The sequence below is a fragment of the Eulemur rufifrons genome, chromosome 29 (assembly GCF_041146395.1).
Source record: "Eulemur rufifrons isolate Redbay chromosome 29, OSU_ERuf_1, whole genome shotgun sequence".
Classification (NCBI taxonomy): Eukaryota; Metazoa; Chordata; class Mammalia; order Primates; family Lemuridae; genus Eulemur; species Eulemur rufifrons.
The window spans coordinates 61,890,968-61,907,489 of record NC_091011.1 but is presented as its reverse complement, the minus strand read 5'-3'; the positions used below and the strand labels follow the sequence as shown (position 1 = coordinate 61,907,489).

At 46.4% G+C, this 16,522-nt stretch overlaps 1 protein-coding gene across 3 annotated transcripts in view; it reads left to right on the top strand.

The window, feature by feature from the left end:
- Positions 1 to 5,292: 5,292 nt before the first annotated feature.
- The window catches only part of ATXN7L1 (ataxin 7 like 1), a 226,426-nt gene continuing 215,196 nt past the window's right edge, over positions 5,293 to 16,522 (top strand). For 2 of the 3 annotated variants that reach the window (XM_069461565.1, XM_069461564.1), the window contains exons 1-2: positions 5,293 to 5,514; positions 6,016 to 6,084. In XM_069461565.1, the coding sequence (XP_069317666.1) occupies positions 5,334 to 5,514; positions 6,016 to 6,084 (250 nt within the window). In that variant the 5' untranslated portion in view covers positions 5,293 to 5,333. The remainder of the gene's footprint in view (positions 5,515 to 6,015; positions 6,085 to 16,522) is intronic. The other variant, XM_069461567.1, reaches the window with a different exon arrangement.

Here is a 16,522-nt window from a genome sequence, read left to right as displayed (position 1 = left end):
CTCCCAGCATCAGAGTGTCTGCCTGTTTCTGACTGGCAGCTGCTGTCTAAACGACGTATTGCAACTAAAGTAATAATCACAGTCAACACTTAACCGATTGTCCAAGTCCTGCTGATCATGTGCCAAGTCCTGTGCCCAGGGCGCAGCACCCAGAATCCCACTTAATCCTTACAACAATCCCAAAAGAAGGGCCTAGTGCCCATTTAAGAGATGAGGAACCTGAGGTTCAGATGGATTAAGGTAGGTTCTCAAGCAAATGGCTGAAGGGCAATTCTAATTCACACCTGCCAATGTCAAGGCTGTGCTCTGGCCTCCACCCTGTACTGCCTCCCTGACCATATTAAATGGTGGGTGGGCTTTGCTCAAATTAATATGTGTACATAATGTTATATTTAGGTTAAGGGCCAAAAGTGATTTCTACAGCAATGCTAAAGAGAAACTATGGTCTCTCCTGTCTAACCTTTGAGAAAAGGCCATGGTTAGGAATGGGGCTGGCCCTGCCACGTTCCGGGGAACAGAAGTCTCCCCAACCTCCAGCATCAGAGTGGTTCCAGGGAGCCCAGAGTGACCAAAATCAGAGATGAACCAGCCAGGAGTTTTAAGGCAGCTTTACCTCAAGATAACACACTCATATTTCTGATTTTTGGCCCCTGCCAGAATGCAAATTTCATGTTTTTGTAGTTATATTTATTAGTAGAGTCCTTATCAGACCTGACACATGGCCAGGGCTCTATATGGAAACCAAATAAGAAAAAGCCTGGAATTTCTATTTTCTTTCCTACTCCTGTTGCTACTGGGAGTCTTTTATCCTAGTCCTGTTTTTAATCCATCAGCATGTGACACGCAGGAAAGAGGCAGGCAAAGTTGTCTAACAAGGCAAAGTAGACGGCACACCTGCCCTCCAGATGTGGAGAGCTTTTATAAAAGGTAACAACGTATGTAACAAATTTCCCCCAAAATTACAATTCTCAGAGAGAGTAGGTTAAGGAAATAAATTTAGAGAGAAGAGTGGCAGATGGGATAGATGGATTCAATTAAGGCAAAGAACATCAAACAATTCTGGGATGCCTCTTTTTAATGGGACATGTCATTTTCTCCTTGCTGTCTCCAGGTAACTCCCAACAGTCTAGGTAGGAAGCAGGGTGCTCACACAGTGCCTCAACCCCAGCAGGAGTTTAATATCCTCAAATGAGAGAGCTAATATTCCCTCTTCTCTTCTTTTCAATAATGCGGTGAAACAGCACATGAATCAGACTAAGTGAGCGCAGGATACGTATTAGATGCACATGTCTACAGAACCAGGTGTTATTCAAATTAAATAGGTCTTTTCTATTGTCATCTCTGTAGAACAGATTTTTTTATTTGGTCTATGGAAGTCTCCTTTTTAATTGAACCAACCACTCTGTCATTTTTCTAAGAAAGATAATAAAACAATAAAAATATTTATGTCCATTTTATCTTCCTAAACATTAATCATGAGGGAAAGAGAAGGTTTCATGCCCTTGCTAGATAGTTTTATCACATAGCCATTGTACTAACATGCTTTAAATTACTGTTTTACAAGTCACTTTATTCTTATTAAGAATGCATAAGATTCTTGTTGCCTCTAACAGTATTTGTAATTATTTACTACCAAAAGGAATCCAAATTCATTAATAAATTTGCCACATATGAGTTGATATATGAGTAAAGATAAATATATAATAACATATATGTACCCTATAAACCTGAACACTACTTCCACTGGCTTCAATTTCCATCCGAAGTCAAGTGTAAAAGTCTAGTAGTTTGATGAGCAATGCTTTTGTTATTCTCTGGCTCCCAGTTATGCAATTTAATTGACAGCTATGTTATCCAACAAAGTCATAAGTGGGTTACAGTTTCACAAAGTTAGTATTCTTATCTCTGTAGTCAGTGGAGAAACTGTGGAAGGCTTAGAGTAGAAGAAACTCTACATTACACTCTGGCTAACTCTAACTGCAACAACATATATGTATTCTGTTACCAATTAAACAAGGCACGTCTATAAAGTCTTCTTTTGCAGAGATGCTAAAGCACTTTTAGATTCCAGCCCATGCTTTATTATGCTGCCAAGTAACACTGTCCCAACAAGAGGGAATTAATATTTAGGCTATCAGACCATCTTCAAGGTCTTGTGTAATAACCTCCACCTGAGAGGCTCAGCTGGGGAAGTAAGCTCATGTTAAAATACGGAACTATTGACTTGTTTCTCTGTAACTGAGGTACTCTGACTTCTGTTCTGATAATAAGTCGCTTTTTTTTTTTTTAGAGAGGAGGACTCACTATGTTGTCCAGGTTGGCCTTGAACTCCCACGCTCAAGAGAACCCCCCACTTCAGCCTTCCTAGTAGCTGGGACTACAGGCCACATCACGCCCAGCTAGCTTTTTTTTTTTTTTTTTTTAGTGGGTTTATAGTGGCTCCCAGGAGTGGAGACTGCATTCTGGAAGCTCAAGTCGCTGACTCCCAGCAAGTGGGCTGACTTAGGTGGCTGCTGGCAGGATTCAGCTCCCCACCGGCTGTTGGCCTGAGGACCTTGGTTCCTCACTAACTGTGGACCAGAGGATTCCCTCAGTTCCTTGCCACATGGGAGTCTCCACAGGGTAGCTCACATGGCAGTGGGCTTCCCTCAGAGCAAGCCAGGGAGAGCAAGAGGGAGTGAGCAAGACAGAAGTCACAGTCTTTTTGTAAGCTAACCTCAGAAGTGACATCCCATTGCTTTTGCTATATTCTATTTGTTACAAGCAAGTAACTAGGTCTAGCCCACACCAAAGGGGAGGGGATCACACAAGAGCACGAATACCAGGAGGTGGGGATCTCTGTGGACCACGTTGGAAGCTGCCTACACCTTCCTTGCATGAACAACAATAAAACAATAAACACCAAAACACGATCAGAAATAGAGGAAAAATAGGAGAGCAGAAGAGGAAGGGAAAATATTCCAGCATCCAATTACTCATGCCTCTGAGCGCACTCCCCTCCTCCTCCCCCCTCTCTCCCCAAATCCTGCCAAACAGTACATCCTCTGATGAGGTGCTTTCTTCCTAGGGTCTCTCACTCCCCTCTCTTCTTCACCTGCATGGATGGCACCACCAAAGCTCAAGCTCCCATCTCTTCACACCAGGAATATTGCAGCACTACTTTCCTAACCAGTCTCCATACTCCAATCTTTCTAAGTCACACTTTCAACTTATCTTTATGATACAGAATGCCCTTCAGTGGCTCCCCATTATCAAACAACATCCAGACTATTTAGGCTGCCATTCAGTGCTGTCCATAATTTGACCCAGGCCTGGTTTTCCAAACTTACCACCCCCACCCCTCAGTAACAACTCACCATCCCAGGTAAACTGTCCTCAACTCCCAAACACACTGTGTTTATGCTCCACTTGAAGACTCTGCTAGCATCATCACTGCCCTGACCCAAAGACCAGTCAATCCTTGCCAATTGCCAAGATGCAGCAGCTCCCATCTTCTCTGTCACACATTTTCTGATCACTATTAATAGATTTCAGTTCCCGCTATGAACAGGCACAGCCCTGAGAGACCACACCACTCACTGCGCAGGCCAGTTCCTGTGCACGTGTCCTGTTTTCCCAGGGAGTGGATATTTCACACCTTCCTTCTTCCAGAGACCACCAGACCGCATCTCCGTGAGGGCCGGAATGGGTCTCCCCTAACCTCCTCTCCTGAGGGCAGCTGCTCCGTGACAGGCTATGTTGGTGGACTTAAGATGCATGGATGGATGGAAATGCCAAGCGCACTGTCTAGCATATCATAAGAGGTCAATGAGTAGTAAACATTTGTTAACACTACCAGTCCTCAAAATGGGAATTCTCCACCCAGCGGCAACTGAGCTATGTGGGAACTCTTCCAAATAGAGCAGAGGCAAACGAGATTTATCTGGGTCTGACATAAACAAGCCCATTCACACAAACATCACAACTGAAGGCAATTCTGCAGCTCCCCCTTCATCGCCCACTCCGACGCTGGCACAGGCTGCCAAGTGCAGGGACATTCGATGGCACAGCCAGGACAGAACTCAGTCGGCACGGAGCAACTTCAAATCAGTGCGCCGCAGCTGTGGGGCAGGCACGCACCTGGGGAACAGCACTGGCGGGAACTAGACGGGCGCTGGGGCAAGAGGAAACACATGTCGATTGTGTGGGGGGTGTCCATATAATTTAGTAATTCCTCATAAACAAAAGGATTTTTAAAAAAGAAGACCTTTTACGGTCTTGTTGCCTACCCCTGGGGGAGGGGAATTTCAACTAAAGCACTAAACGTCCCCAATCCAGAGGAAATCAAGCACTCCCTTTCGAGCTGGCTAGAGCAGTTAAGCCAGAAGCGAATCCTCCCAGAAATCAGATTCCTGGCCATAGGTGGCCTGCGCCAATGCGGGCCACCTCGTCTCTCGGTAGGGAGCGCTGGAAACTGCTGAGGGGCCAGGCCCGCCAGCACCACCTTCCCAGAGCCGCGAGCTCGCTCTCCGGCCGGCGACCCTGCAGCAGAGCCTACGCAGTGCTTCTCCGGAGCCGCAGACACGCACCGCGCAGGGAATGTGTGGGCACTGGGGCGCTGAGTTTTGAGTTTTGCACGCCCCCCAGCCTGAAATGGGAAGGTGGCTCCTCTCGCCCCAAACTCACCTGCTCTGCACATCCACATTTACTCACTGGTGTCAGCTCCCAGCGCATCCGCAGAATCTCCACGGCCAAGGCCCACCAAGAAGGAGAAAAGGGGGTGCAGGGGGTGAGGGCTGGGAGGCGAGGTCACCAGGGTCTCCTCCGCCCTGGCTCGGGGTGGGCCGGGGGGGCAAATCTGCTCGGCTTCTCCCCAACGAGCCGCCCGGCTCCCCGCAGGGGCGCCTCACCGTGGGCGACAGGGACCCAGCGAGAGGGGGGACGCGCTAGAAGGGCTGCTTGCAAAAACTTTCGGTCCTCCGGCGGCAACTCTGGGGGAAAGACCACCCTTCCTGCGGCCTGGGGTCGCGCGTCTGCCCGCGTCCCCCGCCAGGCACGGCGCGGCCCCTCCGACCCGGGCTAGCGCGGCGCCGCAGCACCTCGGTGGCCAGGGCTCCCGGCACGCGGCGCTCTCCGCGCCCTCCGCGGCGGGCGGGCGTGCGGGCGGGCGCGCGGCGAGCTGCGGGGCGCCTCTCTGCTGCCCCCGGCGGCCGCCCGCGCCGCGAGCCGTGCGGAGCCGCGCCGCCCCTCCTCCCCGCGCCGCCTCCTCGCTCCCCTCCTCCTCCGCCGCCCTCCTCCCATCCCGCCTCCCGCCCTCCCCCTTTCAGAACACTCAATGTCGGAACGTTCCGAAGATGACGTCGGAGCGTTCTCGAATCCCGTGTCTCTCGGCTGCTGCTGCCGAAGGAACAGGGAAAAAGCAACAAGAAGGAAGAGCAATGGCGACACTGGATCGCAAAGTGCCCAGTCCGGAGGCGTTTCTGGGCAAACCCTGGTCCTCCTGGATCGACGCCGCCAAATTACACTGCTCCGACAGTAAGAACCCCACCGCCTCCTCCTCCTTTTATTATCCTGTAACCTTTCCATTCACCTAGAGCCACTGGGAAAAAGTGTGTGTGTGAGAGAGAGAGTGGCCCCCGGTGTCCTCCATGCTTCTGCCTCTCTCTCTAAATAAATACACACAGAGACAGATCATCAATGCACACAGAGAGGCCCGGCTGCCAGGGCTGTCTGTCTGTCTGTCTGTGCCGGCTCCCCGTGGCAGCCCGCGGGGTGGGCTTTCGCAGCCCCACGGTGTTATCTGGTTAAAAGGCTACTCTGTTGCTGCTTGCATAGTTTTTTTGGTACCAATCTGGGCCAGGTAGATGGAAACCCGGACTTGGGAGAAAATGTTGCATTGTCAATTTTTGAAAGATTTTCATATACAGTATTTATATCGATCTGTTTGCAAATAAACACTCTCCCTCCCCCCTTGACTTTGGCTTTTTCCCCCCTTTTTTCCTTATTTTCTTTTTTCCTTTTCTTTTTCATCTGCAGATGTAGATTTAGAAGAGGCTGGAAAAGAGGGTGGAAAAAGCAGGGAGGTTATGAGGCTTAATAAAGAAGGTAAGTGGAGCTACTGGCATTTTAGTGTTAGCATGTGTGGCAGAATCTTCACAGGATTTCGAATATAATGTGAATTGTTCTGCTGGGTACAGAGTGACTAAGGCTTGTCAAAAATTGAGCACGCCCAGGTGACTACTGCTTCATGTTAACTTCTTTCAAAGTATAAATACAACTGGGGGGGTGAAGGGGGGAGACTGTTGAAGGCAGAAGTTTACTGCACTTCAGCTGGAGTCCACGTTTGAACCTTCTGATGCTTATGTGCCATTCTCCTTTGGAACACCATTGCCAAATGGTGAGGGGTTGAAATCTCTGAAATGAGGAGTGGGGCTCCCTTCACAAGCATCCTGGCCTTCCTGGTGGGCAAATGCACAACAGTTTAATGAACCCCACATGGTCAGTCATTCCAGCAGCTACTTCTCCACTCTCCAGTGAAAACCATTGTACATGGCAAACCTTGGCAGCAAGTTCCATTTGGCCCACTTTGCATTTGGTCACAGATTGTTATGTGGTGAGCAGGGTTAGTGGCATCTGTATGTGCAGCCCCCTCAGCCAGTCACCCATCTCCGTTTTCCCAGTGTGGAAATACGGTTCATCATGGGACATAAGGAATACACGGGTCATCCCAGACCAAGACATGTAGTGAAGCCAAAGCCTACTGAAACTGGGCATCGAACACACATGGTCATCATAAATAAATCATATCCTGTTTATGTTTGCAAGCCTACCATATGTAACTCTGGCCTGTGGGCTTCAAATGGAGCAATTCCAAAGGCCACTTTCTGCTGAACAAATGGATGGGTTCATTTGAATTGTGATTCACTAACTGATGTCTCGTAAATGTAACTGGCTGAAGTTGGGAGTGGGAGGAAGGCACAAGGGGGCAGAAGAGGTTGGTGGGAAGTGTTGAAGGAGTTCAGATGTAAGTAGGCCACAAGAGCATTGGTCACCCAAAATGAATGGGGAAAAGGCCATTGGAGTCCAAAGAATGGTCCCCCTCATCAAAGGGGATGTCACCCTGCAAGGCAGTGAAACCTGCTTGGAAAGATGGAACTCATTTTGTGGATCAACACTTAAGACAATCAGTTTTCTGTGCCCAGTCATTTCCTGACCATCCAGTGAGAGGAAAATTTGTGCTTCAGAAAAAATAATATGGAGGTTAAAATGCATGCATATTCAAGGACAGTTCTCCAGCATAGTGTTTCTGCTAATTAAGCACTTTGGGAACAAAACATTATTGTAAAGATGTTTGCCTCTAAATATCTTAGTGTGATCTTGACATGTGTCTTCAGGATACACGAGGGAGTGATGTCAAGTGGACTTCTTACAAGTGGCAGCTTATTTATGCTAAATGTCCATGTGTGTTGGCAATGGGAAGGATCCCTAGAGATTATTTTTCTTCACAGACAAACTCTTGAGATCTTTAAACGCTTATAGGACTCGATTATCAGGCTACCGGCAGCATTTCCACCAAAGATTATGAAGTTGTGAAAATTTTTAAATTAAAGTTGAGTAAAGGACATGGTATGGCGCAGAATGGGCACCTCTCAGGTCGGGGTGACGGATTATGACTATGACACACAAAACTCAAATCCTTTCCCCCCAACTCCCTGCTTCTATTTCAAAAGACTCTTGTTCTCAGATTCTCTTTGCCTCATGAGAAGTGGATTCTTTTAAGGAAAAATGAAAAGCTCTCCTTTCCTCAGAAGTCACAAGTGGTACATCCTGCTTATTATGTCCTTTGTCCTGCAAAGGCACAAAGATTTAGCTCCTAATTATATGCATTTCCATTAAGGACACCCACTGTTCAGTGTAACTTGCAACTGCTGACTTCACCAAGTAAGCCATGTATGGGCTGAAATCTTTTTGTTCACAGGTCTGTGGAGCACACTTGGGTGCACACTGTGGAGCACACTTGAGCAGTTCCTCGTGGTCTCTCTGGAATATGCATACTGTTTTCTTTATACAAAAGATCTACATATACTAAATATATATTCCCCCATGGTGAGGAATTTAAGGGTTGAGCTGAGACAGGGTGTTTGTCAGGGTGTTTTGTTGCCTTGGTCTCCAATAATGCTGGTTGCATTAGTCTTGTCATGGGCCTTCCTTTTGGAGTTATCAACAAAGTCTTGGGGTAGATAGATGTTTGTGAATGGGTCACTGCAAGACACAAAGTGGCGTGCGTGTCTATGTATATGAGCATAAATAGATTGACCGTGATGCTGTTGACAGTAAGCAGGTCTTGAGAAGAAATCTGGGCTTTAATGGCAAGGAATGAATGAAATAATGTTTAGGAATTCCAATCGAGAAATAAAGGGATCTGATTCAGATTTTGATATGATAATTTTTTATAATAGAATATACATTAAATAGTAGTAGAATAACATTACGTTTACCATTTAAACCACTTTGAGTGTGCAATTCAGTAGCACTAAGTATATTTACAGTCTTTTACAACCATCACCACTACCCATTTCCCAACTTTTCCATCGTCCCAACCAGAAACCCTGTACCCATTTTACAGTAGCTCCCCATTCCCCACTTCTCTCAGCCCTGATAACCTCTATTCTACTGTCCTCTCTGTGAAGTTGCCTGTTCTTCATACTTCATATAAGTGGAATTATACAATATGTGTCCTTTTGTATCTGGCTTCTTTCACTTAGTGTAATATTTCCATGATTCGCTCATGTTGTAGCATGTATCAGTACTTCATTCCTTTTTAAGGCTGAATAATATTCCATTATGTGTGTATATATGACATTTTGCTTATCGACTTACCTGTTGATGAACATTTGGGTTGTTCTCTCCTTTTGGTTGTTGTGAATAATGCTGCTATGAACATTGGTGTGATATGATATTTTTTATAGACTAAGCTCAGGAAGGGAAGTTGGGCTGGAAATGTGAAATAAGAATCATTTCACCTCTGCCTTTATCTGGCCACAGCTTTGGAAGACACAGCAAGGACTTGAAGACTTTTTGAATAACCTGTTGTAATATAGTTCCTTCCCCATTCCTTACCCCTGTAACCTTTCTCTGCTTCAATTCTCCACCTATATTAGGTATGAAATGCTAACTGAATGCTTTGAAATCTCCATAATAAAGTCTGTACATCATTGTTATTATTTTGTTTAAAAGTAGCTAAAATCATGGTCAAGAGGAAGTTGGCAAATACTTTTGAATCTTACCAGATCATCTCCTCGGTTCAGAGGGTGTTGCTAATTTCATGCTTGGATATGTGCACATGGGGTTCTATCCAGGGCAGCTTGAGTAGCGAAAGAGCAGGAGAGAGAGCTTTGAGTTGACTTCCTAAGTTCTGATGTGTGTCCTTGGGAATGTCATGTCCCTTCTCTGGGTCTATCATCTCATCTCTAAGGGGGTGGGACTAAATGTCCTCTAAGGTCCCTTTGAGACCTCTGAACCCAAGCTTCCCTATCGAATGTACCACCTTTGAGATGTGATTATACCAGACAAGCTGTTTCTAAAAAATTTAAAATAAAAATCAATCCCTCACATTTAAAATACCTTAAACTATTTCAAAAATATTGACAATAGCTGGATTTATTTTCTCCAGTTTTTGGTGGCAGACATCACTGCATCTCATATGCAAGCATATTCTACTGCAAGTAGTTTGTGAATGGTACGCGGCCATCCGTGCTCTGAGAAAAGTGAGGGTCTGAGTCTAAAGCCCAGAGTAGTGTGTTCCCCCTAGTGGGGAGTGATTTGACCTCAGTCAGCTTGCATAAATTAAGCATTCAGATTTCCTAAGAGGAGGGGGCCTAAGAAACCTTATTGGCCTCATCTAAGATGTGAAGTATGTTTCTGATAGAAAATTCCAGGAATGGCCATTCTTCTCTGCTAACCTTTTAAAATAATTTTCTCTCTTCAGCTTAGCAGATTTATCTGAAGAATTTTTTCAAGCTAATTGGGAAAAGCTCTCAGTGATTTAGAATGATGTCCCCCTTTTCTAATTGCCTCACCTGAACTGTTTTTTTTTTTTTTTTTAAGACTGCCAGTTTCTAGATAAGGAGCAGGGTTCAAATGGCTCATAAATGTCCTTAACTATAAAATTTAGATAAGAACAAGTTGGTGTGAGGATTAAGTGAGATGATATGAAAGGGCTTAGCACACAGAAAGTGCTTAATGACTGTTGGCTTTTATTCTTTTTTTATTGTTATTATGATTATCACCATCATTTATTAATGAAGCTAGTTCTAGAAATCTTTATTCCAATTACCTAGGATTTTTAACTAATCTGTGATTACCGGGAAAGATCCTATAGCAGAAAATTTATTTTTAGAGTAAACCATTATATCATAATTTTAATGATTTTAAATGATTTTTTATAAAAACAACTTTTATGGATATCAATGTTTTTAATGGAGTGCAGTTAACAAGTGGTCAAGTTATATCAAGAGCTAGAGAAAAATACTTAGGCAGTTCATGGCCTAGGGCTAAGATGAGTTTATACAAAGTTCTTTCTAGGGACCAGGAGGTCTAAAAAATAATTTTTAAAAATGATTGCTGGGTATGGTGGCTCACGCCTGTAATCCTAGCACTCTGAGAGGCCGAAGCAGGAGAATTGCTTGAGCTCAGGAGATTGAGACTAGCCTGAGCAAGAGCGAGACCCCCTCTCTACTAAAAATAGAAAAATTAGCAGGGCGTTGTGACACACACCTGTAGTCCCAGCTACTTGGGAAGCTGAGGCAGGAGGATTGCTTGAGCCCAGGAGTTTGAGGCTGCAGTGAGCTATGGTGATGCCACTGCACTCTACCTGGGGCGACAGAGCGAGACTCTGTGTCAAAATAAATAAATAAATAAATAAATAAAAGGTAAGAAGCTGTTCTATCACTCAGAAAAAACAAAAAAGCCCTCAATAGATCCTTGTCTGGGCCTTTTGGAAGCCTGCACTTGTCATTTGAGCACTTGTCTGTTTTTTAATGTTCCTGCATGTTTTGATTTGATGTAGGTAAATTTGTGGAATGCTTCCAGTTTGAAAATTGTGCTGGGGCCCTTAAGATCTCTCTGTGACTATAAGAGTTTGCTATTCTGAGATGCTGGTAGAATTGGGCTGGAACCCAGTCGGAGGACACAGGGAACGTGGGACCACATTCAGCTCAGGTTTAGGAGTCTTGCAGTTATGGCGGGATGGCAGCACACTGGAGGAGAGAATGGCAACCGACTTGGTGAGAATGAGGTATTCTTGGACTCCAAGCCAGGGAAGTCAGCGACAGGCCATGGAGATTTATGGGAAACTGCGAACAGCTTCCCTTTATCGTTATGCAACAACTCTGTTATCTATGTTAATAGGAGATGGGAAGACACGAAGTCCAGAGATTACACAGATAAACCTCATTTTCACCATTAATTTCAATTTCATTCCCTATTAAGCCTACCTTCCTCCCCATTTGCTAGCAAGCAGCAACATTTGTTCATTTTGGCGTTTCATTATCATCTCTCTTCTTTTGCCCAGTATTTGGGATGGAAGGACAGGAGAGATGGAACAGCTTAAAGGTGGAGGAAAGATGAAAAGGAGAAGAATGGGCTTAGAGAGTTAATAAACTCTACAGGTATGTCCAACTGATGGAGCTGGGGTGTGCCATGACCAAGACAGCAAAGCTGAGAAAAGGCATCACAGTCATCTAGTTTGGAAAACACAGAGCTTCTAAAACGGGTATCTGTTTATACATACAATTATTTCCATGTGGAGAAAATGTGGCTCTGGCTCCTTCCAAAACAGGAAGTTAGGATGGGCATCCTTTGAAACACTGTATGATACTGCTGTCTTTGCAAGTTACACTGTGCCAGGGCCTCCTCATATGTCATTCTGTGAGAATAATTTTTTTCCTGCTAAAAGATGTAGACACAGTCATTTAAAAGCTACTTATTTTTTAAATAATGTTCACATGTTGCATAATTCAAAGGGATACACAAGTGGAAAGTGAGTCTCTCTCCTACCCCATCCTCAGTTGCTGATGTACCCTGCCAAAGATATTCTGTGTGTGTTCAGGTAGATACATATATAATTTTGTCTTGTTCTCACATGAATGGTAGAGAGCTGTTGTCTAGTGCGTTGCCATTTCCATTATCTCAGAGAGCTGTCTGTGTCAGTTCATAAGGAGCCGCCACCTTCTCTTTTTGGTTCCTGCATAGTAGGATGACAGCCTAAGCCTCTGGGTGTCTTGCTTAATTTTTAATATCTGCTCCTGCTTTCTTGGCCTTCTTCCTGCATTTGACAAGGAGGGAGCTCTGCTAGCGTGCCAGCACTGGGCTGGACACTGGGGACACCGCAGTGAAAAGGCACAGCCTCTGCCCTCAGGGTGCTTCCAGCCTAGCAGCAGCAAAGGCAGAAGTTGAAATGTCACGTGGACCGTGATGAGTGCTGTGACAGGGTGCTGTTGGAGGGCACGGCAGGGGCCCTAATTTGGCTTATGGGCTCCGTGAAGGCCTCCCTGAGGAACTTTTGTGTAAGCTAAAACCTGAAGGGCATGTGGATGTTACCCATGTGTGCAGCAGGGCAGGGTGGAGTTAGAGCAAAGACCCAACGTTCCAGAAAATGTAGACTATTCCAAAGACTAAAAAGTCTTGAGTGAAGATAACAAAGCAGAGAGTAGCGCACGATTTCTCACCAGTGGCGCTACTGACACTTTGAGCCAGCTCCTTTGTGGTGGGGGCTGTCCTGTGCATGGCAGGAGGTTTGGCAGCATCCTTGGCCCCTCCCTGCAAGAAGCCAGTGGTGCCTGCCTCTCCTCCTCCAAGCTTGGACAAATAAAATGTCTCTGGACATTGCCAAATGTCCCCTGGGGGGCAAAATCACCCTGGCAGAGAGTCACTGGTATTAGGTGAGGCTGCAGAGGTAAGAACACAGCAAAAGTAGACTAAGCTGCTCACAGAAATATTCTGCTAACTTCCGTCCATGCCTTAGGCCCACAGCCCCTGTAAGTCAGCCTGTGGAATACTCAGCAGACCAGTGTGGACTGTGACTACCCCCTGGCGCAGGGCTGCATTTGGGGGGATCTAAAGAGAGAGAAGACTCGGTCCCTCAGGGAACTCTCCTCCAGTGGGTTCCAAGGTGACTCTTCCAAACCTTCGATTCCGTTCTGTGATCTGTGGTGACAGTAGTGAGATGTAGGTTCTAATTCTGGGCGGCCCAACCCTCCCTCACTGTGGGTGGAGGAGACCCCAAAGCGCCGATTCTGATAATGATGGCATTTATTTTCTGGTGGCCCCTGATGTGAGAAGCACCACAGCGCAGCATTAAGGATTTCAGTTTATATTTAAAGTTGGGCTGGAAATACAACTGACGTTCTCTGCAGTCTGATTACCCAGGGGACACGTCTGAAATGGGGATGCACACAGTGACAGCAAAGTGGCTGCTTTCAGGATTTCCACGTGAAGCACTGGAAACCGCAAGGCGCAGGGGAGGGTCTCAGTCCTGATTGACCTGTGTGCCAGGTGGGCTGCGGCATCAGTTAGGACTGTGGGCTGTTGACTCTTTCAGCCGCCGGTTCCCTGGGGCCTGCCGTCTCTGCTGCAGAATTGATTTAGGGAAGTTAGGCAGGTTCGTCTCTGCATAGGTTGTATGTGTTCTTTGTAGGTCGCCTGTATATCCTTTGAGCTAACCTTTCATTTATGACATTTTGTTTCACTCATGACATCCCTCGGAAGTAGACATAAAATGGTAGTAGCCAACCCAGTGAGACCCTGTCCCAGTCCCTTTTATCCAAGGACCCCACCCTCTGAGGGGTGGCCCAGCGTTCACATCTGGAAACAATGATCATTGAGTGACTGCAGTAATTCAAAGTAGCCGTAATGGAGAGGGAGCGGGTTAGCCAATGGGTTGGACTTTTTCAGAATATTGTAGAAACTGAGTGGCAAAGACGGACTTCTCTGGGTCTCTCTCCTAAAACTCTCGGGATGGTGCTGTGCTGGTGGTGGGCTCCCAGGTAACGCTGCCTGGCTGGATTCCTCTTGCTCTGTCCTGTGGAAGGGCTCGGACCACCAAATAGACTGAGGCACTTGAACGAACAAGGAGAGCTCAGGAAATCCCTTCTTGCAAGCGGGCTGGGGCTGCAGCGTAGGGTCCTTAGTGTTCAGGGGCTCCCTCGGCTCTGTTGGCAAAGCTGAGGTTCCGCTGTGGGAGAGCACTTGTTTTTAGGGAGACGCTTTATCCTCGTATGTGGTTTCATAACACAATTCTGCTTGCCAGTTTTAAGGGATCGAGTGCCTAAAGAAGAAAAGGAAACCAAGTAAATACTCTCTAGCACAGGACAAAGTGGCACCAGGTCACCATAGTGGGGAAGATAAAAGTGAGTGAGTGATGAGTTCTTTGAATGTAGAAGCGGTTATCAACGTACCTGCTTCTGTGAAGCTAATTGTGACTCTGTGAACATTAACGGTGCAAGGGCACCCTTGGCTGGGGAGAGGGGACGTGGCGGGGTGGGTAGCGGGAACCATGTGACCCTGCCCCAATGCACCAATAGAGTCCTGGGCTGAGGATGGGGAGGCAGGATACCCAGTCTGAGGACACTAACCACAGGTGAGTCCAGCATTCCAGGGCTATGGAAGATGGTGCAGCCATGGCCCCAGTTTGGTCACTTCAGACCAAGGTGGTGTCTAGCTCTTTTTAAAAGTATATTGGCCACAAAAAGGACAAATACTGTATGATTCCACTTATATGAGGTTCCTAAAGTAGTCAAATTCCTAGAAAATGGTGGATCCCAGGGCCTGGGGAAGGGGGAAATAGAGAGTGTTTAAGGGATACAGAGATTCACTTAGAGAAGACACAAAAGTTCTGGAGACAGATGGTGGTGATGGTTGCGCAACATTGTAAATATACTTAACGCCACAGACCTGTACACTTAGAAATAGTTAAATGGTAAATTTTATGTTATGTGTATTTTACCATGCACATTAAAAAGGTTCATTGGCATTGCAGACTTGGGAGTTTCATGGAGCATTATGTAAATCTTAACCACTCACTGTCTGTGTAGTAAGTTAAGCCTCAGTTTCCTGTTTTGCAGAGTAGGAATAATGCACCTCTGAGAGTTGCTGTGAAAATAAATGAGATACTATCTGGCATACAGTAGGTACTCAATCCTGTGAGCGCTTGTTGTGATGCTTGTTATTTTTACCAGGCACTTGGGTCCTCTTGTTCTTTGCATTGGAGCTTCCACTTCCAGGGGACAGACTGCATCCTTACTGCCCCAGGCATCTTTTGTCAATATTTGTGTCCCTGGTTCTTTAAGGATGCCAGGAATAAAAAGAAGTTAGAATGGTATCCCTGTCCTACAAGTTTTCAAGAGTGAATCTATTTCAGTGTGGTCATTGTGGGGACCCTGCTTGATGTCCCCTAGGTACTTAGCACCCAGCCCTGGGCTGCAGTCATACTGAAACAGGACGTGAAGCGCAGGAACTAGGAATGTGTCTTTCCAATGGGCTCCTAGGGTAGCTCTGCTGTTTACTGAACTTTGAGAACCACTGTTCATTGGTTGAGAGAAGTGAGTCTCAACTCTGCCTACCTTGAGAATCCCTTGGGACACTTTTTAAAAGCAAAGACACCAGTCCCACCCGCAGAGATTCTGATTCCACAGGTCCAGGGGAAGGGGGTCTGGGGAGCTGCTTATGTGTTTTTTTAAATTACAATCCTCGCTCCCATTTACTGGGCATTGACTAGGTGCCAGGCACGGGGCTAAATGTGCATTTTCTCATTTAATCCTCACAACCACCCTGTGGGGCAAATCCTATTATCAGCCCATTTTAGAGGTGGGAAAGCTGAGGCTCAGAGACGTCTAGTGATTTGCCTAAGGTGATACAGCTAGGAAGTAGTACAGCTGAGGTCTGAACCCAGAGGCAGGCTGATTGCAGAGGCTGTACTTGTACTCTAAGCATTGTGTCATAATGTCTGTTGTCCTAAGAGCAGGGTTAGGACTAGGTGCCAAGCGGGCACCCAGGACACATGTTTACAGAGGCACTCACAGGGGCTCCTGCAGGTGCAGAGCGAGCACCTCCATAAATGTTGCCCCTGGGCACCTGGCTTGCCTCTCCCTTGTCCAGTCCTGCCTAGGAGAGCACAGTCTTTAAGCAAAATGGTGAGGATGGACTAGTTTTCCTTCCCCTTCTGGTGGGTAAGCCAGTGGCCTGCTGACAGGGCCCTGGGCCTCCCCGTCAGTGAACCACTTTCTCATCCCAAGGCTCTAGCTTTGGGGCCTCTGTGGTCAGAGTCCTGGCCTCAGGGAAATCGCAAAAACTGATGCAAACTGTTCCTTTTTGGGAGAAGGTGTTAGCAAAGATGGTTGCCAAGCAACTCCAGGGGCATCTATCTACAGGGATGATTTCTCTCTTTTCTTCCCCCTTTTGAACATCTTCTCGGCTGCTGTTCAGTTTCCCTCTTGGCGCTGGGATTGTTAGCATTTTCATGAAGGGCACAGGCCTTTCGATGATG